At 49.2% G+C, this 23,974-nt stretch overlaps 1 protein-coding gene across 1 annotated transcript in view; it reads left to right on the top strand.

Moving 5' to 3' along the window:
- Positions 1-344: 344 nt before the first annotated feature.
- SYN1 (synapsin I) overlaps positions 345-23,974 on the top strand; it is a 147,901-nt gene continuing 124,271 nt past the window's right edge. The window contains exon 1 of the mRNA XM_055003741.1: positions 345-700. Coding sequence (XP_054859716.1) covers positions 345-700 — 356 coding nt within the window. The remainder of the gene's footprint in view (positions 701-23,974) is intronic.

The raw sequence follows: 23,974 nt of genomic DNA on the forward strand, positions 1-23,974 counted from the left end.
AAGAGAGAGAGAAAGCTGCCTAGGACCCTTTCCCCGTTGCAGTGACCCCTCCATCCTGCAAACCCTTTAAAAAGAAGAGAGGCTGCCCGGTGGCATCACCTCTGCTTGCCAGACGGGATCCGCTGGAGAGCCGCCTATTCCAGCCTCTCCCTGCTGGAAAGATCCCTGGCTCACTGGATCCTCTGTGAAGGAGAAGCTGCTTAGAGGGCACCCCTTCCTCCGGCCACGGGCAGCCCCCTGGGAGTGGCGAGGAGCCCCCCTAGAAGACTTCGACCCCCCACCCTTCAAGGGACGCCCCATCCCCGCAGCGAGAGAGGGGTCCCCAGCAGCAGCCCCCTCCCAAGATGAATTACCTCCGCCGGCGACTCTCGGATAGCAACTTCATGGCCAACCTGCCCAACGGCTACATGACGGACCTGCAGCGCCCGCAGCCCCCTCCGCCGCCCCCCAGCGCCACCTCCCCGTCCCCGGGCAGCGTCTCCCCGGCGGAAAGGACCCCGGCCGCCCCCAGCCCCGGGGCCGGCGGCGGGGGGAGCGGCGGGGCCGGGGGCTTCTTCTCCTCCCTCTCCAACGCCGTCAAGCAGACCACGGCGGCGGCGGCGGCCACCTTCAGCGAGCAGGTCGGCGGCGTGGCCGGAGCTGGAGGCTCCTCGGGGCGCAGCAAAGTGCTGCTGGTGGTGGACGAGCCGGGCACGGACTGGTAAGGAGCCGCCAAAGGGAGCCGGTCCCCCACTCGCCCGTCCCTCCATCAACCCACCCTTCCTTCTTCCTTCCTTGGCCTGATAAAAAAGAGACTGCTAGATGTCCCCTTCCAGCCATACAGAGAAGGTCGACGCTGCTTTCCTTCCCTCCTTCCTTCTTCTTCCTTCCTTCCTTCCTTCCTTCCTTCCTTCCTTCCTTCCTTCCTTCCTTCCTTCCTTCCTTCCTTCCTTCCTTCCCTCCTTCCTTCCCTCCTTCCTTCTTCTTCCTTCCTTCCTTCCTTCCTTCCTTCCCTCCTTCCTTCTTCTTCCTTCCTTCCTTCGCCCTAGTCAGTTTCCCAACTTCACACAACTGCGGTACCAAATGTCACCCCCCCCCCACCCTTGCCCTAATTCCAATGAGTTGGTATCCAGGGGTGGTTTGGACAGCATCGCCGATCGATGGGCTGCGGAAGGAGCCTTCATGTTGAACTGCACCTGCACAGAGGAGGTCTAAAAGAGCCTCCCCTCAGGCCCCCACCCAACCGTCCATCTGTTCACTCGCCTCTGTTCTTCTGCCATACAGAATGACGAAGCAGGCGGCCTTACCCTCTCTTGTATCCCTCACATCACCCCGTCCTCCTTTCTGATGCTGTAACCCGCCCTGAGCCTGCTTGTAGAGAGGGCAGGATAGACATCTCAATCAATCAATCAATCAATCAATCAATCTTCTTCCCTCTGCCTTCCACTCAACTTTGCATTTCATTTATCCACTCCCTGCATGCCCCTCAATCCATGTAATTCCAGCCATCTGTCCGTTTGTCCATTCCATTATTTTGTCTTCTGCTGGTTTTTGCTTCTTCTATATGGAATCACTGATTAAGTATCTGTTGCCTGTCTGGCAATAGTCAGAGTGCTGCAAAGAACAGGAATTGAGGTGGTTTGGGGGCTCCCCCGCATTGACACGGACGGGCTGCCAGGTGTTCTGCCTTGGGATTGTACTTGGACGGGTAGCTGAGCAGAAGGGCGGCATGGATATATTTATCGTTAACAGGGAACAGGCCAGGAATTGATGGTCCCAGCTGAGATAAGTCTGTAGGTGAGGGAGGGAAATGCTGGCTCTGAGGTATCTGGGTAACTCCAAGGGCTTTTGTATGCAGCTCAGACCAGTCACAGAATAGCAGAGAGATGTTGGGGGATGTTGACTTGGAAAGCCTCCTGCCTGCTTTCTGAACTAGTTCTCTGGTAGGTGGCAATAGCTTTTCTTCTTGTTTCTGAATTGGGGGTGGGTGGAGTGTTTGGATTCGTTTGGCAGTTTATTGCTGTAACCATTGGCGTGCATCACACAAAAAAAGGAGAATCCCTTAGCAAGGACCACAACTTTAAACCACTGCAAAAGAATACACTGCACAGTTAATTTTGGCTCAATGTTTGGAGACCTACTTTCCTTCCTTCCTTCCTTCTGGGTTGTTCATATTTCAAGAGTTCTGTTCTAAAGAAATAGTGTGTTATGGAGAGAGTTTGTTCATAATGTCTATCTTGTCTTGAAAAGGCTGTCCAAACAGATCTGAATCAGATATGAATGATTTTATGTCTTTAAGGGTGGACTGGGCTTCTGTCTAGAAGTAAAAAAGCCTCCCTTCCCTTCCTTCCTTCTTTCCATGGTTTATAGCAAGCTCTGCTTCTATGGGCCAAGCTACACATGATGAATGACACTTGAATGGCAAGTGGATTGAGTGGAGGGCAAGTGAACAGGGAGAAATACACTTGCTGTTCAAGTGTCATTCGTCATGTGTAGCTTGGCCCTCTGATTTCTCTGTCTCTGGGCCAAGCTACACATGATGAATGACACTTGAATGGCAAGTGGATTGAGTGGAGGGCAAGTGAACAGGGAGAAATACACTTGCTGTTCACGTGTCATTCGTCATGTGTAGCTTGGCCCTATGTTACCTCCACTTCTGGGTTCAAGTCCTCTTCAGTTGTCCTTGAGCTCACCCTTTTTGCCCCAGCCATACAATCTTCTTGTCTGTGGTCTTGCCCTCCTGTAGCTGTGGGGGGCCATTCTGGCATTTAAACTCACTGGTGCAAAGTCCTCCGGTTTCCCAGAAGTCACCAGGTGGAGTAAGTATCACACAATTGTGGGCTTCGTCTTAGCACAATTGGGACCTGCTAGTCAAGGAGCACTAGCCTGGGCCGTAGGCATCACCCCCTTCAGGCTAATTCCAGGAATAAAATTAAAGTGGGGATAGATGTGTGTTGCGTGACAGGCAGTCCAATCAAACGGAGCGACCCCATATCTCCCAGCATAAACAACTCACCAACTGGGAAGGACCTTTCCCCATCTGACCTTAATTTTTTTCCCTGGGCAGCTTTATAGAGTGAAAAACAGAGTCTGAGCTCTACCAAAATCATTTAATTCTTCACCAGCCCTTGTGGTGGTGCTTTTCAGATGAAACAAAAACACACACACAGTTTTTTTTTTAAACAATAGGGATTTAAAAAATACTGCACTTTCTGCTAAGCTTTGGAATTGACTGCCTCAGGATATGACAATGGCCAGCTGCATAACCAGATTAGGAAATCAGCAAAACAAACGGATGGAGGAAGGGCTTTTAACACAACTCCAACTTATATAAACCCTTTTTTAAAAACTATGGAGAATCAATGTGAGTGGGATGAGTATCAGAACATTCACGAGGTCTGACACTTTCCCCTAATCCTTCCTAAAAGTCCATTTTTATCCCAGTAGCATATTGGGAAGTTATTACTAAGCCTGTCGTGCCCTTAAATAGGGCTGCCGAGAAGAAGGGAGGGGGGGACCAAGGAATGTGGGGGGAAATCCCAGCATCCATGGACACCCTGGAGGCCAATAAAGCTGGGACGTTATAGGATTTGCTTTCGTGTGATGCTTTCGGGTGGATCAGAGAGGTATGAAGGGGGCCCGGAGGAATTTTTTACCTGGGGGCTTGTAGTGGCTCTCAGAAGCCCCACCCTTAAATGATATATTTGGCTTCACCATGAGTTAAACCCTCAGTGACTCAGCGCTCAGATGGTCTGAAGAGATGACACATCTCAGAAACAGAATCTCACAGCCTAGAAATGAATGGAAGGAGTATATTTGTGTTGGTAGGTGCCCTTTGTAGCATCTAGTGCTAGCCAGTCCCACTGCCAGAGACAGGATACTGGGCTAAAGCTGGTGTTTATCTGTCTGTCTGTCTACACCGTATCCATGATGATGTGGTATACTAAAAGTTGATTGTTTCAAGATCAAGCGAGATCACTCTTTGATGCCCTTGAAGGATACACACTGGGCTTGATCTACAGGCAAAGGAAGAGGCACAGAGGAAAAAAAAAAACCTCGTTGACATTCCTGTACAGCAGTTTTGGGGCCACTCCAGCCTGCAAACTCACTGGTGCGTGGCTCTACGTTATCCCAGCAGTCACCAGATAGATGCCACATTACTGAAGCCAGGGTGGTTCATAATTTTGGAGGGTTGTGCATATTTCAAGAGTTCTAAAGAGATAGGCAGCATGTTATGGAGAGAGTTTGTTCATAATGTCCATCTTGTTTTGAAAAGGCTGTCTAAACAGACCTGAATCAGACGTGAATGATTTAACATCTTTTAAGGGTGGACAGGGCTTCTATATAGAAGCCTTCCTCCCTCCCTCCCTCTCTCTTTGAACAAATAAGGCTGTTTTGTAAAAATGCAACATATGGTGTTATTTTCCTTCACTCTAATAAACCAGAGACTGCTGTGTAGATAATGAGGGGCCTAGATTCTTACTAACAATAGAGAGTAGATAGATAAAAGCAAGCCACCTCTGCCAGGAATGCTATTCACAGAGAAGCAACGTCCCTCCTCTTGCATTTGAAGGCAACTGTTTGGCACTCAGCCCTCCAAAGTCAATGGGCTTTGGGATGGAGCGAAGGTGGCCTTTGTTTTAATCGGGGAGTGGGCAGGGAGCCTTTGCTGTTAACATCTGCACAGCAGACAGATGTTTTGTTCTGGCATGGATGTAGGGCTGAAATTCTTAAGTAAGATCCACGGCAGGGCTGAAGGTGGCCATGCCTAGGAGGGTTCTCTACTTTGGCCTTCTTGAAGGTCCAGCAGTGTGGGCGTTTTGCTTCGATCAGCGTGTAAGAATGGAGGCGCAGGCTCCTAGTATTTATATCTGGCCCAGCTGATCCAAGCCTGTCATTTCTGCGTGCCAATCAGAGCAGGATTTGTACGCTTGAAGAGAGCATTGCCAGGGAACTGAAAACAGAGGGGCCTCCAAGGACGCCTCCACGGTTCAGGCTATCAGGTTTTCCCGTTCAAGATTAAGGAGGTCAATCTCTGCCTGGGCTTTTAGAATGCACTTTGGGGCTCACTGGATGGAATGTCCCTCTGTGCAAAAGAATTGCCTGCATATAGAAAACAAGCGTGTTGTATGTTTGTTGGGTATGGCTTATATACAGATGGCTCACTGGCTCCTCGTGTGTAAATCCAAAAGTGTGGCAGGCCTTGTGGAGGCCAAGGTCCTCTAACAACAATATCCAAACCAGCAAAAGTTAAGCGCTTGCAAGCCTGGTTGTTCTTAATGAGAACGATCCAAATGCCTTCTTCCTTCTTCCATTGGAATCAACGGGCGGTAGCAGCACTTAACTCTTTTGCCTGGATTGGGCCCACAGGATCTGCATCAAAAAGGCTTCCAGCTTAGGGTGTGCTCAAACGCGAGTCTTAAAATCAGCTTTCCTTGCAATCTGTTTGTAATGCGAATGTAAAGCCTGCTTTTGGCAAGGCTGTGCACGTGATTTCTGTGCTATATGCTGCGCCCATAAGCATTCAGAGGGGAAATAAATACACTTAGGGCGTTTGCAAGCAGGTAGCATCGCCAGCTGTGGGTTGGTAAATTTCTGGAGATTTGGGGACAGAGCCCAGGAAGGGTGGAATCTGGGGAAAGGAGGGAGCTTAGCAGGATATGATGTCATACAGTCCGCCCTCCAAAGCTGCCGTTTCCTCCAGGAGAACTGATCTCTGTATTCTGGAGGCTGGTTGTGATTCTAGAACTCCAGGCCCCCACCTGGAGGTTGACAGCCCTAAAAGCAGGGTTGCCAACTGACCAGAAACAATGGAAGGGGCCTGATACTGTGCCTTTCGCAGCAGCCTGGTCTTGAGAAAAACCAATGGATGCAACTTTCCTCAATGTGGCCATAGGTATTATTGCTCATGCGTGTTTGCAGAGCAACTTGCTGCGGAAGCAGGAGCAGAGGACAGAAAAAAAATCTGGCAACCCTATTTGAAAGTCCAAGGCGAAATAGTTTAAAACAGGTTGCTAAAAAGCAGTATGAACGTCTCTCCCCTTTGTGCCTAACATGGAAAACCCCAAATGCACTTCCCACTAATGAACTCAGGGGGCGCAATTCTGTGGGAAGTTTCCATGCGCAGGCCTTATTAAAATGAATGGGAACGGCGCAAGACCCCTGTTCTGGTTTGGGAACGTTATTGAGGTTTATAACATGACGCATGGGATAGAAGAAGAAGAAAAAAAAGAAGAAGAGGAGAGAGAGAACTTTCCCTCTCTCTTAATGTGAGAACTCAAGGGCACTTAACAAAGTCGATGGGCAATAGGATCTGGCCAAAGGAAGTACTTTATTTATTCAATTAGTATTTATTTAATTATTTACTTTATTTGTAGCCCAGAGTTCTTCTCACTGTGACTCCAGGTGGATTGATAGTGGAAAGTCTCATTGAGTTGTAACCAAGGCAAGATACTAACAGAGGTGGTTTGCCATTGCCTGCCTGTGCATAGTGGTCCACCATCCAATATTGTAATATGTGTAATCTGCTCTGAGCCTGTTTTTGGGGAGAGTGGATAATAAACAAACAAATAATCAAGGCTGGCCCTGCTTAGCTACCAACATCTGATGAGATCAGACTAGCTTCCCTTATCCAGGTCAGGGCCAAGGGGGATTACAGAATATAAAAACAGTGGCATCAGACAGCATAAAATATTCAACATAAAACAGCAGACCACATAAAGCGATGGGCTCTGACAAAGGGAGCATTGATGCTCGAAACCTTACGCCTTGAAAATCCCGTTGGTCTTTAAGACGCGACTGGATTTGAATCTTGCCATAAAACATTACGATGCAGTAAGAATCAGAAAAGAACGCAAACTGAAAATGTTTAAGGCATACTATAAAACGATGTAGGAAGTGTAATTACAAAGACAACGCCGTAAACGCAAGAGGATACTTACACTTAATCATTGCAGTAGACGACATTCAGATTCCCACTGGAACGGTTTGATTTGACTACAGTTGTAACCCACTTTGTGAAAATGCCCGCCTGAATGGTTCTCAGGCAGGAGCCATAACAGAGACTGTGTGTGAATGGGCAGTTGTTGCTCTTACCCATTAGCAGGGTGGCACCTTTAGAAGGCTTTGCTCAGATGAGCAATTCATTGCCATTGAATTCACTGCCAGAGGACACAGTGATGGCCACAAGCCGTCGCTTTAAAAAGCTTTAAAAGGGGTTAGGAGAGGTTCATCAATGGCTACACACCGTGGTGATTGAAGAGGACCTCCATATACAGAAACAGCCAACTTCAAGATGCTCTGACCTGAATAGCCCAGGTGAGCCTGATCTTGTCAGATCTCAGAAGCTAAGCAGGGTTGGCCTTAGTTAGTAATCGGATGGGAGCCCTCCAAAGAAGCAGGCAATGTTAGGCTCTTGCCATGAAAACCCCACTAGAGATCGCCATAAGTCAATTATGACTTCAGGGTAGGATTTGATTTATTCAACCTTTGACTACGCGGGCTAGAAGTCAACATCAGGGGAAGGCCTTAGTCTCTATCTATGACCTGTTTTGTTGGCCCGCCATGGCACCTCATTGGCCGGGATGCTGGACTAGATGGATATATTATATATTATGGTCTGATTTAGCTAGGGTTGCCAGCTCCATGTTGAGAAATTCCTGGAGATTTGGAGGGTGAAACCTGGAGAAAGTGGGGATTTGGGGAGGGAAAGGACCTCGGCATGGCATAATTCCATACAGTCCACGCCCCAAAGTAGCCATTTTCTCCAGGGGAACTGATCTCTGTGGCCTGGAGACCAGTTGTAATTCCGGGAGATCTCCTACCACTACCTGGAGGCTGGCAACCCTAGATCTAGCAGGGGCTTTTCTTATGTTCTTGCACTGTGCGAGGTCTGTTCATTTCAAAGGGGTTTGCACAGGAGAACTTCCCAGCCAACTGTGGATCTGATCTATCTCCCGTCTGGCTGTCCTTAATGTCACTCGAAATCCGCTGCCTGAGACAGCCGCTTTAGCTCCAATGGAGGGAAGTCAGTCATACCTGTTTGCCTTTTGAGGAAAGCATTTGACTCTCCTTTGCAGGTCCTATTTCTTGCTTCTCTAGACTGGGAGGATTGTGTTTTTATTAAAAGTCCGTGGATGTCATCTGACTTCATATCCATCCCTGTCCTTTATCCCGCTTACGGTAAGCCATCCATATTCCATACCATCTGTGATGCGGTGTTAAAAGACCCTATTCCGTTATTTGTGCTTTGTACCATGTGTGGGGAGGGGACGGAGTGTGTCTTTACAGTTCCCCCTTTTCCTCTTGTAATGGTATAGTCCCTCCTACTGGCTTTCTCGTTCCACCCCTGCTCCGTCTGTTCCCAATTGGTTCAGGCCCAAAAGAGCCCGCACCCCAGTGCCGACACACACCCTGAAGATCTTGCCATGGGGATAACACGCCTGGGGAGGGGAAGGTTGACTGAGCCACAGGGCCCTTCAAGAGAACGGGGACGGAGGACTGCTGACCCATCAGATCTGTGCATGGGAGCTGGAAGGCTGGATACAGGAAAGCAGAAACACACACGCAGGCCAAGTTGATTCTGTGAATTAGCAGGATGTGATTTCTGAAGCTGGGGGGGTGTCAATTCCAAGCAAGGGCTGGTGCCAACGCTCAGATTGCCACAGATGGCCAATTGGACGTCTGTTATATGCTGGCTCCTTGCTATTAGCAATCAGTCTATTGCATCCGTGGATGGGATCGCCTGCTTTCTGACTGTTGGAATATTCTGCAAGCTGGGGCCATTTCGGTCACATTGTCATGTTTGTGCAAATGTATTTTTTTCCCAGCAGCCACTGCAAAGGACACTTGCGTATCCGTCCATCTATCATTCATAGAAAAGACGATCCCGTCCGCACACGTCTGGGTACTTATCTCGCTAATGTTTCAATGCATAATTTAACTTAGAAATTCACCGCCAAAAGATACGTCAACGGCTTTTAGCTTTGATGGCTTTGGGGGAGAAAAGGATTCGACACATTCCTGGAGGGCGGATCCATCAACTACTAGTTGCGATGATAATTAGAAAGAACCCTCCATGGACAGAAGTGTTGTACCAGAGCTTGGTTCATAAGCAGCATGCGCAGAATTGTGTTAGAGGAAGATGACATGTCTGCCTTTCTCCCCATCACTGCAGCCTTCCTTGCCCACCAACATCATTCTTCTTCGGGTGGGTGGAGTGCGTGGGACAGAGGGGGCAAAGTTGGGAATGTACAGCAGGAGGGAGGAGTGGGCAAAAATCACACATCCACCCTGTAAAGAGAAAAAGCTGCTCTCTTGGAGGTGCTGCACTAATAGACAAGAGCCTTCAGCTCCAAGCCCAGGTCACGGGAGCACCGAAACGAGCAGGCCTTCAATCTCAGCTTGGAAGCTTGTCAGAGGCATATGGCTGCTGTGGTGGGGAGTGCCCTCAAGAGATAGCTGACTTATGACGATCTCTGGTGGGGTTTTCCTGGCAAGAGACTAACAGAGGTGGTTTGCCATTGCCTGCCTCTGCAACCCTCGTCTTTGTTGGAGGTCTCCCATCCAAGTACTAACCAAGGCCGATCCTGCTTAGCTTCTGAGATCTGACGAGATCAGGCTCACCTGGGCTATCCAAGTCAGGGTACAGTGTTGATAGCACCAGTTTAAACACTGTTCATGTCCTATGCCCACTCTCCCTATTTCTTTCATAATGATAAAGTCACTGAAGAGTTTCTTTCCTAGGAAGGGGTGAAAGGCATCCCGGGCAATGGTTGCCACCTGTTTATCCAAAAAGAGGCCTGAGTCCAAGAGCGCCCTCAAGCTATGAGCCCACTCCTTTAGGGGAGTGCAACTGCATCTAGAACAGGAGATAACCCATTTCCCGGGTCAGACTTTCTCCCCACCAGTAGCACTTCCGCCTTGTCTGGATTAAGTTTTTCAAAACAGTTTTAGTTTGTTAGCCTTCATCCCCTCCAAAACTGCCTCCAGGCACCCGTTCACTGTTTCCTGGAGATTTGGGGGTAACGCATGAGGAGGACAGAATTTGGGGTGGAAAGGGAACTCAGAGGGGCTAAGATCTGCCCTCCCAAGCTGCCATTTTCTCCCAGGGAACAGATCTCTGTAGTCTGGAGATCGGCTGTAATTCCAGGAGAATTTGCCCTGCCTTGAGTGTGGCAATCCCGAGTGAAATACATATCCAAAAACTGTTAATCTGCTACGAGTTTGATGTCAAAAAAATACTCCCGGCCTTGGGAATACTTAATAAAAATCACATAACAGCATTCTGTCTCGTTGGAATGGCTTGTCTTTACAAGGCTCTCTGGCGCTTTGGGCCCAGCTTGTTTCTATACAGGGTGACTCAGAAATCTGACATCACAGAGGTTTTAAGAATCATAATACAAAGCAAAGTATGTCAGCTCCCAGTTGGACTGAGTTTAGCCTAGAATGGCAGCGGTGGTCACTGGGAGAATGGGATATATATTTCCTCCCCAGGGAAACATCTGCTTTGAGTGGAGGTGAAGAGCAAGAATCAAGAGTGCCTGCCTGGGGAAGGAGCAATTGTGGCAGGGGAATGTTGTGCCCCTTTCAAACAGCCTGGGGTACACTGCATGTACTGGATATCCTGCATTGCCCCAGAGGTTGCGCCTTCAGGACGCAGGAGCTGCGCAGGAGCAAGAAACAGCTGGCATTTGTCAAAGGAGGCTGCCGATCCCCGCTGGGAAGGATGTGTCAGGATGCAAAGGCTGTTGTTTCACAGCATGTTGAGACGGAGGGGGGTCCGTGTGTCTTCGGTGCTGTGGCAGAGACAGCCCGCCCTAAGGAAGAGCTACCAAGGCCCTGCTCCCCTGCTGCCTCCTGCCCGGTGTGCATCTCTGTGCTTCATTCTGGACTTTATTAAGCTTACCTTTTATATTAGTATAACGGGACAGGTGTTTGTATATCTCGCTTGAAGCATATGGATTTTAAACAATGTATTTTATCTTGCTTTATGTCCTGATTTTATCTGTATCGCTGGTCTAATGACTGTTACAATAAAAATTCATTCGTTCATCTTTGTGCTGAATAGCCGGTGATCAAAGGCAGCCCGGCTTCACCCCAGCTGCCTTGCAGTCTCCCACACCCTTCCCTAGACAATGGTGCCCTGGAGAGTCAAGCTTGCTTGAATCTTCGGGAGCCGTTTGCCCAGGCTTCCCCCTTGTTTGTGGCACGCTGGCATAGATCACACACCCAGCCAGGATTTCCCCAGATTGTTATCCTGTTGGTAGAGCTGAGGGATACGAAGTCAGGGGGAAAAAATTCAAACTGTTCTTGTTGTCAGATTGCATAGTGATTAACACGGTTTGGCTAAGAAGCCCCGTGACGCAGAGTGGTAAGCTGCAGTAGTGCAGCCCAAGCTCCGCTCACGACCTGAGTTCGATCCTGCTGGAAGCCGAGTTCAGGTAGCCGGCTCAAGGATGACTCAGCCTTCCATCCTTCCGAGGTCGGTAAAATGAGTCCCCAGTTTCCTTGGGGTAAAGTGTAGATGACTGGGGAAGGCAATGGCAAACCACCCTGTAACAAAAAGTCTGCCAAGAATACGTCGTGATGCGACATCCCACCATGGGTCAGTAATGACAGGTGCTTGCACCTTTACCTTTACCTTAAGAGGCCTCACTTGGGATGCTGCTGGATGTGTTGGTGCACAATTGTGCTGTGACCACAGAGAGCCTTGTGACTGCAAGCGTGGGCATTCCCAGCCAGCACCTGAAGGTACAGAGGTGACTGTTGGCATCTTTTTGCAGGGTGACTTTGGCAAAACAGCAACTGCATTCGTGCTGGACTTCCTGGTGCTATGCAGGGAAGCCCAGAGTAACCCTGAGCCATGTCCTCTCACCGGTAGACCTGTCTGCCATCTTACATCAAGTGACCTCCCCCCACTGCAGCATAAGGTGCAGGACGCTGAATCTGCCAACATACCCAGACAACCTTTAGATAGGCAAGAAAGTGCTCCCTTCACATTCTGCATATGCCCAGAGACATTTTATGCATAAATAATTTTTAAAATATCTTTCATGGGCTGGGGGTAGCATACTGCACATGCTCAGAGTTCCTACACTCTGCCAGAATTTTCTTTTTGTAAGTGGTTGGGCTTCAAATCAGCACTCTGTTGGTTCAAATCCCATACTACTGCTATGAACTCAGCAAGTGGCCACTCCACTCAGGCCCAGCTCCTCAGGTGTATTGCGGGGATAACAATGACACTGACTTTGTTGAGCCTGATCTCGTCAGATCTCAGAAGCTAAGCAGGGTTGATCTTGGTTAGTAATTGGATGGGAGACCTCCACAAAGACCAGGGTTGCAGAGGCAGGCAATGGCAAACCACCTCTGTTAGTTGGAAATGAAGTCTCCCACAGAGTATGGGCCTCCCGGGCCAGCTGAGAAAAGGAACAGTAAGGCAAAGGCGGCTGTGTGGGAAAGACGGAGGAGTGCTCGCTTGTGGGCACAGCATAGGGTGAGGCTGATTTCTGAGAATGAGGCAAGGCTATCAGAGGAAGAAGCAACACCTGCATCTTGTTAGAGCAGCATAAAAGGGAGACGCTGAATGGAGCTCAGTGGGGGAAGCAATGGTGTTTGCCACTTTCTGTGGCCAGCAGCTCTGTGCTTGGAAGCACTAGACCGGATCTTGCCCTGCCTGGAATTGACTTCCTGGACTCTGACCTCAGCCTGACTCTTGGATTCTCTCTTGCCTGCTTCTCTATCTGACTCATTTATTGGTTCTGACCCTTGGCTGGACTCCTGGACTCACTTTTGCTTGCTCCTCTATCTGACATTCTGGCAATTGACCTCAGTGGGAAATCTCAGTAAACTGCACCTAGGTAGAATCCACCTGCACTACCAGTGAGCCACCTGCCTGCCTTGGTGCCCGGGACAGGCGGTCTTGCCTTGAGCATGACACTTGCCTTGAAAACTCCACTAGGGGTTGCCATAAGTCAGCTATGACTTGAGGGCACCCACCACCCCCAGGTGACTGAGAATCTCTGAGTGGTGCACTAATCTGTCTAGAAGAACACTATAGGTGCTGCTGCTGTTGTTAAAATAGCTTCCCTGTTTTTGTGGGTGCCGAGCTTTCTCCGCCCTGGCACCTGCCTAGCGAAATGCTCTCCCAGTACTGACCCAGGCCCTGCGGAATTTGTTACCTTTCCACCGGGCCTGTAAGATGGAAATGTTTAGTTGGGCCTACAGCTGAGGTGTCGGCCATTCATCTCTCTTGCCTCTTTTGACTGACTGCCCCTGCCCTACACCCTGCTGCCCTGGATATGCCTGGCAATTCCACCATAGCCGGCACGGCACCTACGGTTCTATTATAGCCTTCCTGGAGCGTGACAGCAGATGCTGTTTTTTGGTAATTTGATTACCTGTGTTTTAAAGTATTTTAATTTGTTTGTTTTACTATTGTTGTAACCCCTACCTGAGCCTAATTGTGGGGAGGGTGGGATATAAATGCAAATAAGTAAATAAATAAACATAGGGACTTTGGGCTAGCTTGCCGATAATGATCAAGGGACTTCTGCCATTTTTTAAAAGGACTACTTTGGCTCCTAATTTGAGCTAGAGTTGGGTCCCCAACACCGTTGAGCCAGTGAGCAGTTTTGGAATTTGGATAACAGGTATTAGGTGGCATTACTGCAAGATGGCTGCCACAAGATGGGTGGCGCCAGGGAGGCAGCTGTTTCCAGAAGGATGCAAACACAAAGGTAATGCCTCCTGGGCTCTTCTGAAGCCCCATAGAAGATTGGTTCTTTGCTTTGTGGAAGAAGCAAGTGGGTGCCAGGAAACACACCAGCAGGCGTCTTGAGGACCACTGTGCTAGGAGTTTATGGCATCCTCATAGCTGTAGGTAGGGTTTTTTTTCTGGGAAAAGAGGTGGCGGAACTCTCAAGAGGGGAATGAGGAAGAAACACACGGGATTCTTTGAAATAATATTATTTTCATGCACTGTTGCCAAGTATTTTCAAGAGGCGCCAGAACTCTGCTCCATCGCGTTCCCACTGCAAAAAAACCCTGGCTGTAGGTTATTCCTCCCCTTTTCGTTTGCAAACTTATCTCTCTCTCCTTTTTTTGGGCTCTAGGGTTCATTCCCAGGATAAGTCTCTGGGGATGTAAAAAAGTCTCCCCATGTTGACTTCTAGGCACTCCAGCGTATAGTGAGCTGACAGAAGTACACCTGCTGTGGCTTGAAGGATTTGACGTCCACCACGTCCAGCGTGCAATAAATGCTGGATCCTGCATGTGTCATTTCAGGCACACATAACTGACTCCCAGAGATTGTGCCAACCTTGCTTTGCAACTGGCCGTCATGTGCTGAAATGGCTGTAAGCATAGGCCTTGGGACTATGCTTCCCAAGATGCTCAAGGAGATGCTGGGGGAAAGCTCCCCCTCGTTGGCCGTCTTCAAGGAGTGGCTGGATGAAAACTTGTCGGGATGCTTTAGGCTGTTCCTGCATTGGGCAGGGGGTTGGACTAGATGGTTTGTAAGGCCCCTTCCAGCTCTGTGATTCTACGATACATTGACCATTTTCACACTGCTTACCGGCCACGGAACATCGCGCTAAGCTCCTGGAATGACAGCATCTTCCTGGTGCGATTTCACGCGAGAACTGTTCTGGCGCAAAATCGCGCCAGGAGGATACTGTCATTCCGGGAGCTTGGCACAATGTTCCGTGGTCAGTAAGCAGTGTGAAAACGGCCATTTTCCTCTTCTCCATTTCGTCCTTACGACAACTCTATGAAGGGGATTAGGCTGAGAGAGATTAACTGGTCCAAGGTCACTCTAACCTCTTCAAACTGGCTCTGGGTGTTCCTTCCTCCGCTCCCTCTGGCAGCCTCTTGCTGGGCAAAGTCTGGCCCTGGTGTGCAGCCTCTTGCTGGGAAAAATCTGGCCCAGGTGTGCAGTAGCAACTTACTCGGATGAATTGTGTGGTGGCAGTTGTACAAGTTCTGCGAAGACCATTGCCGGGCCCAGGCAAGTTGTGCGGCATCAAGTCGTCTAGTAACCGCCACCACCACTGTACCTGGGGCAGTTGCACAAATCACATGGTAGCAAGTTGTCTGTAGTCACTGCTGGGTCCCAATGAGTCCTTCCTCCAGGGAAAGAAAGAGGGAAGCAGGGATGGGTTGGGAAGCCCCGGAAATAGCCTTGTGATGGGCTGCACCATTTTTTCCCTGACAAGCATCCTGCTTTTTTGGGGACAGGCAGAAGTTAGACAGGTGCAGTTGGCACAGAGAAATAAAACGAAGCCATGCTTTAGTCAGACTGTTTCTATATGGGTGTTATGCTGTGCCCTGGCTTCCTTACAGCAGGGCTGTTTGGGGGAATTATCCACATTTATTTATTTATAGTCCACCTTTCTCACTGAGACTCAAGGCAGATTACATAGAATAAGTCAATACAATTAATGGCTGGGACATTCAATAAACAGTGCAATAGGTAAGGATAGCAGAGATCTGAAAACAAGCAAAAATCTGATACTGAACTGAAAAGCAATGGTAAAACAACCCAAAACATAAACACACGCTGTTGTCTTCCATTCATCCATGCCTCGCTGCTGCTTTGCTGCAGTCTTTCCCCAACCTGGTTTGCCACAATCTTTTTGGAAAGATAGCAGCCAGCCATATAATTTTTGACAGTCAAAGGTTGTACCTTTCCTCTTATAACTCTGCAACAAAAAGGGCTAGAGTTTTTTTTTAAAGGAAGCTGGGAACTTGTTCTAGCAGATTGTTCTAGCAGATTGTTGTAACGCTATAGCCATCTAAACAATTCCCATTTTTTAAAAGAAGCCCTCGGGGTGAGGGGTTTGGAAATGGTGGCTGCGCTGAAAGTATTACAGACAATTGTCTCCATATGGAAGCAGCCTTCCTTCCAAAGTGCTGAGCACCAGAGCTGCTCACAACTTGATGTAAATCAGGTTGCATCCATTGTGCCATGACCAGAGAGAAGGGGGCAGTAGAAAGGCTTTGAGCTTTAGTCCGAGTTTATCTATAGGCTTCAGTTGATTAATCAAGCCCGTGAGCGTTTGAATGAATTCAAACTCGCGAGGCTGTTAAGGCATAAATTTCTTTTTCAGAGGTTAGTTCTGGAATGTTGCTAAATAAGGAATGGGGAAAAAAATTATATACAGCCTTTCCTTTGAAAAGGAAGCCGACAATAGGAGTGGAAGCTTTTGTTTATTAAACTATCTCTCACTTCCTGTAGCATCTCAAAAAGGAGCTAATGTTAGAGCTTTGTTCAAATGTGCGGTTTTTTTAAAGTCAGTAATTATCTGAGTAATCATCGAAAGGGCAGATGATTACTCAGCTCAAGAGTTTTAAGTCAGTTCCCTGGAAAGCGGAATGAAACGAAAAGGCTGGCAGAGAGAACTGAGGTGAGGTTAAAGGGGGAGCAGGTGTAGACAGGTGCTGTAAATGTAGAAACAATGGATTACAGAAGCATTAGAAAGGTTTGTGGGTGGTGGTTAAAGGTGGGCCTTTGGTCTGGAAAAGTGGGAGAGGATTTTCTAAGGGGAACCACAGAGGTGAGGTGCTTGACTCCTAGAACTGGAATAGTTTTTGAAGTAAATTTCCCCCCCTCCCAATCTTGCAGCCTCATGAAAGTGGATTATTACTGGAAATGTTTAGAGCTTAGCAGTGGCTCTGGACAAAGGAGGAGAGGTGCGGCATCAAAAGAGAGATACTTTGCCTCATAAAGGAGAAAAGACCCACAGCCTGTCTCCCCAATTCCTTTGGGCAGAGCTTGTGTACCTTTAAATTGCACGCAGCATGCAGAGAGTCAGTATTTCCTAGTGTGGATTTGCAAAAATTGTGGGAAATCGCTGCTTGTTGAATTTCTGTACGTCATGCAGCTATTAAAGGCATATCAGCCCTGCTTTTTTGCAAAGTAGAAGTTGTTTTAGCATTAGGAGATTGTTACACTTAGGGTTGTCAGTCTTCACATGGGGAGATCCTCTGGCATTACAACTGATTTCCAGAATACACAGAGGATGGACTTCGTAGTATCTCAGCCTTGCTAAGATCCCTCCCCAAACTCCACCCCCTCCAGGCTCCACCCCCAGATCTCCAACCTTGAATTGACAACCCTAGTTGTGTTCCTAATGGGGATTTGAGTTTCTTTTCAGAAGTGAAAGTCTAGGGTGTGTTTCGTAAAGTGTAGCCTGTTAATGTACCATGGGACATCTCCACAGGCACCACGCTTATGGCTTCACAGTTGACTTGCAGCCAAATCTTCTGGCTTGAAAGATTCTTTGGGCTGGTTGCAGCATTGCCTAATGTGGGGCGTGTGGATGGCGCAGTGCCCTCCTGTACCTCCCTTGCTGCACTTTTCATATATTGGATTGGGCCATTTTAATATAGGGCTTATTATTGGTGGCTCTCATTCAAATTAAAAAGTTTTCCGTCGGAGGACTGTGGTAAGCTTTCCTTCCCGTGTGGTTCCATCCCCCCTTCAGGCTTTCTTTCTTCCAGGAAGTGTGAGGAAGGAGGTATTCTGTTTGACTTCATCTCCTGTGGCAGCCATTTTGGGTTTGGCTCCACCTACTGGGCAAACATTTTGGGGCGATGCTTACCATCTCCTCTCAAAATTTTAAAAGTGCCTGCAGAAAGGTTGGGGACCCCTGAACTATAGTCTGTTTTGGTGTAGTGGTTAAGAGCGGCAGGACTAATCTGGAGAAGCGGGTTTGAGTCCCCACTCCTCTGTTTGAAGCCAGCTGGGTGACCTCGGGTCAGTCACAGCTCTCTCAGAGCTCTCTCAACCTCACCCATCTCACATGAGGATAAAAATAACACCCTTTGTAAACCACTCTGAGTGGGCATTAAATTGTCCTGAAGAGAGGTATATGCTATGGTAACATCAACACTTGACTATTGTAATACATTACACATAGGTCTCCGATCCAAACTAGGAGACTCCAGTTGGTGCAAAACACTGTGGCGCAACTGCTATCAGGAGCGAGCAGGAGCATGAACATCACCCCATTCTGCAGTCACTCCATTGGCTGCCTATCAGCTACCATGCTCAGTTCAAGGTTCTGGTTATCACAATCAAAGCTCTTCACTGCCTTGGCCCGGCATACCTATGGGATCTTCTCCTTCCCTATGCTCCTCCACAGCAACTTTGCTCATCTGAACAGGGTCCCCTGCAGGTGCCACCCTGCACATGGGCTGCCCGTACATGGGCTTTCTCTGTGGTGGCCCCTACCCTGTGGAACGGCCTGCCCGAGGAGGTCAGAAGAGCTCCTACTCTCCTGGCATTCCGCAAACGATGCAAAACTGAATTATTCAAAAAGGCTTTTGTATTGTAGGGAGGGGCTCTCTGCAAATGCGTTAAGGACCATAAACTTCACCATAAACTTCTGCTGTCTTAAATATGTGCTCCTATGAGCGACCTGTGCTTCATGTCTAATGTCAGCCCTAGAATTGCTTATGTTCTGTTTCAGCATTTCTTGACCTCTGTATTGGATTCTTGCTAGTCTTTGTAAACTTATGTTTATTTACCCTAGGGCATTGTTTATGGAAATATCCTTGAAACTGACTGCACTAATCACACACTGTGTAATCCACCTTGAGTCTCCATGAGAAAGGCGGACTATAAATGACGTAAATAAATAAATACAATAAATATAATCAAATATAATTATTTACACTCAGTGGTAAGGAGAAAATACATTCAGTGTATGCTAGGGTTGCCAGGCTTCCTCAACCTCCTGGCGGGGGGATTGGGGCCTGGCACTCACCTTTCCGGGGACAGAGGGGGTGCGTGCGCGCAAAGCTCCCCCGCAAGTGTGATGACGTCACTTCCAGGAAGTGATGTCATCATGCGGCACGTCCCCCCCCCCCCCGGAGAGCGCCCACGCTCCGCAGGGGCTTGGATTGGGGCCGCTGTGGAGGGTAGGAGCACTCCTGCTCTCTGCAGTGGCCCAAAACAGGCTCGATCCGCACCAAAACAGGCTAGTTTGTGGCCCGTTTTGGCATGGACCAGGCCCGTTTTGGGCCGCTGCAAAGCACAGGACCGCTCCTGCCCTCCACAGCACCAAATATGGGCCCGATAAGTGCCAAAACGGGCTCATTTCGGGCCCATTTTGAACTGCTGCGGAGCGCTCCCACACTCCACAGCGGCCCTGATCCGGGCCAAACTGGGCTGATCCAGGTGGCTGCTGAGTGCAGGAGTGCGCAGTGCCGCAAAGGAGCGTGCACAGAAGGTGCGCGCGCCCTCCACTGGCCAGGTAAGTGGGGGCAGGGGGAATACCCCACCCCCACTGGGGGTATGGTATCCCTAGTGTATGCCCAGAGGAAACCTATCCTTCACAGCTTTGCTGCAATGTTCCAAAAGGAGCCAGGGCTGAGCCCGGGACCAGTCTACTGTGCCTGCCTCAACACAGGACAACACAGTATTTGCAGCCTTCCTTTTTGAAGACAGCAATGGGTAGCGCTGCATGACTCGTGGGCGGGTGGGCTGCAGGGAAACTGCGCTTCGATGTGCTGTAAGGAGAGATAGCATGTGGCGCTCCAGGAGGTGTTGATTTCTAGTCTTTTCCCCGGGATGGTGCATTATGCTTTCACTGTGTAGAAAACCGTGGAAGCAAACGATAACAGACTCTTCGGAGCGGTGGTGCAGAGAGAATCGGTGATGGAGTGTGGGTGGAGAAGAGAGGTGCCAGCTTACAAGGAAAAAAATAGCCTGGCCCGCTCTTGTGCACCTCGATCTGCAGAAACCAGCTGGTGGAGTATTTTACAGCACGGAGAGAAACTTCACCTGCCAACAGTCTGTACATTAAGCTACTGTTGAAGGCACAAAGACAGGGGCTGTGCCGGCAATCCTAGCCAGGAAGAGCCTATTGCAATATATTATGCTGTCTGGTCTGAAGTCTGGAGGTACAGCAGGCAAGAGAGTCTTTTGGTAATGGATATTGACTGCTTGCCATAGAGAGAGAACAATGCAGGGGCTTTAATGTTTGGCGGCTGTGGTTGTACACAGGACCCGAGAGAATTCCTCTTCAAAAGGCAACACGTTCAGAAGAATCACGTACTAAAGGTTTTCTGGGGCTGCATCGCTGATTGTAGCAGACCGTGTGTGTGTGTGTGACATGTTTGAATACTTTTCTGGAGGTAAAAAACCCCACTCTGAACATAGGAATCAGTATACAGGCCTAACACTTCTATCTGACATTCTAATTTTTTATTTCCAGGGAGATTTCTTTTCCAAGGGTGAATTCCAATCCCCTCCAGTCTACTTTTACTATTTGATTCTAGCTCTTTTCAGGTGTTATATGCAACTGCAATATGGGAAGAATGTGCTATGCGTGATCCTCGCGATACATGCAATCACCATTTTGTCTGAAAGTGGCAGCATGCGCATGTTCAGATTCCGTACTTTCAGATGGAGGGGTTCTGGTACACAAGTTCCAAAGCTGGAATATACGAGTGTTGCCCTTCCAGACAAAAGGGGGCTTGTGTGTGTCACAAGGATTGTGTATAGCGCATTCTCCCCATATACGCAGTCAAGCATAATGCTTGGAAAGGGCTTCTGTGGCACGTTTGTGTGGGTGTGGGTTATGTGCTGTCATCTCCGACCTATGGCGATCCCATGGATGAGAGACCTCCAAAACATCCTATCATTAACAGACTTGCTCAGATCCTGCAAACTGGAGGACGTGGCTTCTTTTATTGGGTCCAGCCATCTCGTTTTAGGTCTTCCTCTTTTCCTAGCATTATTGACTTTTCCAGAGAATCTGCTCTTCTCATGTTGTGACCAAAGTGGCATGTTTATGACACAGTGTTGGCGGGGCGAGTGCTTTGCTACAGTGCTGTACTGAGGGTTCTCAGTCGGGTTGCCAGCTCCAGGTTGGGAAATTCCTGGAGATTTTGGGGGTGGAGCTTGGAGAAGGGAGGGACCTCATTGGGGGGTATAATGCCATAGAGTCCACCCTTCAAAGCAACCATTTCCTCTGTGGCCTGGATATCAGTTGTAATTCCAGGAGCGCTCCAGCCACTCTGAAAATTGGAAACCCTAGTGGTCAGGTACCTGAAGCCTGGGATTTCAGGGGAAGGGGAGCTTCAGAATTAAAGGGAGGAGCTTGGAAATACCTGGTATACATGTGTGTGTGTGTGTGTGTGTGTGTGTGAGGGGGGGGTGTCACAGAAAGAGCCAGGCAGTATTTGACACCTTTGGGAAGACGGAGCCTGGTGATCACGAGGTTGGAAGTGAATAGCGGATGCTTCCAAGCCTAGCAGAAAATAGCTTATTGATTTCTTCTTCTAGAGATTCCGAGCAGAAGGCTGAAATCCCAAACCTGTAGGTCATACATTGATATTCGGCTCTCCCAGTGCTTACAGACCACGGCAGACCCCAGTGCAGCAAGAGGGTTGGTTCAGGACTGCAAGATAGGGAGGAGGTGCGCTTGATACCCCTGGAACACCTTCTGAGTCATAAGCTTAATGTGTGCATGGGGAGCAGCCGTGCCGAAGTGTAGGATCTTTCGGGATAGGATCGTTGGCAGAGCTAGCGTTATAATCCACTCTGTGGGTGGGTGGCACAGTTAAACATTCAGGAAGTGAAGCTTGCAGCAATGCGGATGCACAGTCCAGTCAAACAGTGAAGTGTTACATACTGGACTTTAGTACCTGCACCAGACGGGAAGGCCAGCATGGTGCAATGCAGTGGGCAGGTGGATTTTGCCCAAACCATCATGGAAGATTAGGTTTGATGTGCTACAACGAAATCCAGGTAACTTCAGAGGAAGTTGCTTTGATGTCTTCGCCCTACGGCGGATTATATTTCTCTCTCTCTTTGTTTTTTTGCCGCACAAACATGGAGTGTGCATAAGGAGTGTGTTCTCATGATACAGCGTTTTGCTTATCAACAGCAAACGCTGCAACAAGGTGCAATAGCACTGGAAGAGAGGGTTGCCAATCATATACATTCTGGTTAGGCCAGTAAAAATCTTTTCTCCTCCTGGCCGGCTAGCGATATATGCAGATGTAAAACCAGTGAGAGAAAAATTCTCTGTCTCCCTTTTATTTATATGAGCCGCCTTGCGGACCTTGTTTTGGTTATAAAGGTGGCATACGATTTTTAAAAAATAAATACATTTAAAATAGTTTTTAGTGTGTTCGGGGCTGGGGTGGGCGATCAGCGCATGCTCAAAGACACTCTGACCTTGGAAAGTTTCTTCCTGTTTGAATGCAAAGGCACCTTGCCTAGCCTCAGAACTATTTGTATGTGTGTGAGAGAGGCGTGCACATGTGTGCACACACTCTGCACACTCTCAGAGATGATAGAATGTTTGAAAACTACTTAACTGCCTTAAGAAGAACAGGGTTATAGGACAGCACATTGCAGTGCTCAGGAAGCTAAGGTGTAACCAGGGCTTTTTTTCAACTGGAACACGGTGGAACGGCGTTCTGGAACTGCTTGAAAATGGTCACATGGCTGGTGGCCCCACCCCCTGATCTCCAGACAGAGGGGCGTTTAGATTGCCCTCTGCAGTCTGGAGATCAGGGGGTGGGGCCACCAGCCATGTGACCATTTTCGCCAAGGGCGATTTAAACTTTTAAAAACTGCCCCCCTCTGTTCCAGCTGACCCAAAGTGATGTTATTGGCCCTGGGAGCATGCGGGCACTTTGCGCGCACACGTAGTACCAGACGCACCAGGTCCCGCCAAGAGTTGCCCCCTGTACTGGCAACCCACCACCTTTTTCCCCAGAAAAAAAGCCCTGGGTGTAACCAATACACACTGCAGAGATTTGCAGGTGTCTTGCTCATTGAAAGACTATATACAGCTTGTATAAGCTTGTGGGTTGAGTACATTGGAATGAGTGAAAGTTGGTCTGCTGTTATGCAAACAGCAGCTGCGTTACAACGTCAGGAGCGTTTGCTTTGCAATAGCCCAGAACTGCAGGCAGCCCGTGTAGAGATCTGCAACAAAACGGATCGTGCAGCTTGTAAGCACGTCCTGTCCAATTCCGAGAGCCCCTCGCGTACACTCCCCTAGCGGGCCACCATGTACGCTGCTTATGTAACAGGAGCCCTACTCGGTATTAAACAAACCCAGCGCAAAAGAACAGGGCCGTGTATCCTGCAGGGTGTCATTAGAATTGCGCGGCGGGGGTTTGCCAAAGTCCGAGACTGCAGTCGAGCCGTGCAAGCTGCCAGGGTTTGGGGAGCCTGCCGTCTCAAGAAGGGGGGGGGGGGAATACAGGGCAGGTTAGAATGAGAAGGCAGAAGCCGAGAACACCTCGAGAGGCAGCGGAGTTTAGCTGTTCTCGGGGCAACCTTTGGAAGGAGCTTGGATTGCAGGGAGGCGGGCTGCAATCTTCCCTTTAGGAGGGGCAAGCTGGAAGAGGTGCTTTGCACCGAATGCAACGAAGAGATTTTGCAGATGCCCGGGGGGATTGCAGCGCTGCCCTCTTGGAGCAGCTGCGGCGCAATTCCCAGCCGAGCTGCCGCAGAGCCAACCAGGATATATTTAGCTGAGCCCGGCTGGGAAAAAAGGCTCAGGCGGAGAGGCTGGGGTTGCAATGGGGCTGGCTCGGCAGGGCGGGGAGCAGGATGCAGCGAGCCGTGGGGAGCCTTTGCATCTTTGGGATGCAGCAAGCCGTGGAGAGGAGCAGCCGGAGGGGTTGCAACGCCTAGTTTTGCGCTGGGAGAACGGGGGGGGGGGGGCATTGCAACCATGCCAGAGCGGTTGCTTGCGGCTGGCCTGCCGGGAATTCCTTTCCCATCACAGTCTGGCTTTCGCTCTCCGCTTCGCATCCGGCGAGGCTCGCAAGGGAGATAATGGTGCGTGCAAGACAGAGCCGGGATCTTGCGATTTGCAGCGTGTAGTACACAAAAAGCACTCTGCAGCGCAGCCCCTCCCCTCCCTGCACTTTTGCAGCGAGGCTAAAGCTCTCCCCCTTATAGACAGGGTTGCCTCTCTGGGGTAGAGGCTGGAGAGCTCCCGGAATTACAATTGATTTCCAG

Source organism: Eublepharis macularius, chromosome 19 (assembly GCF_028583425.1).
Source record: "Eublepharis macularius isolate TG4126 chromosome 19, MPM_Emac_v1.0, whole genome shotgun sequence".
Classification (NCBI taxonomy): domain Eukaryota; kingdom Metazoa; phylum Chordata; class Lepidosauria; order Squamata; family Eublepharidae; genus Eublepharis; species Eublepharis macularius.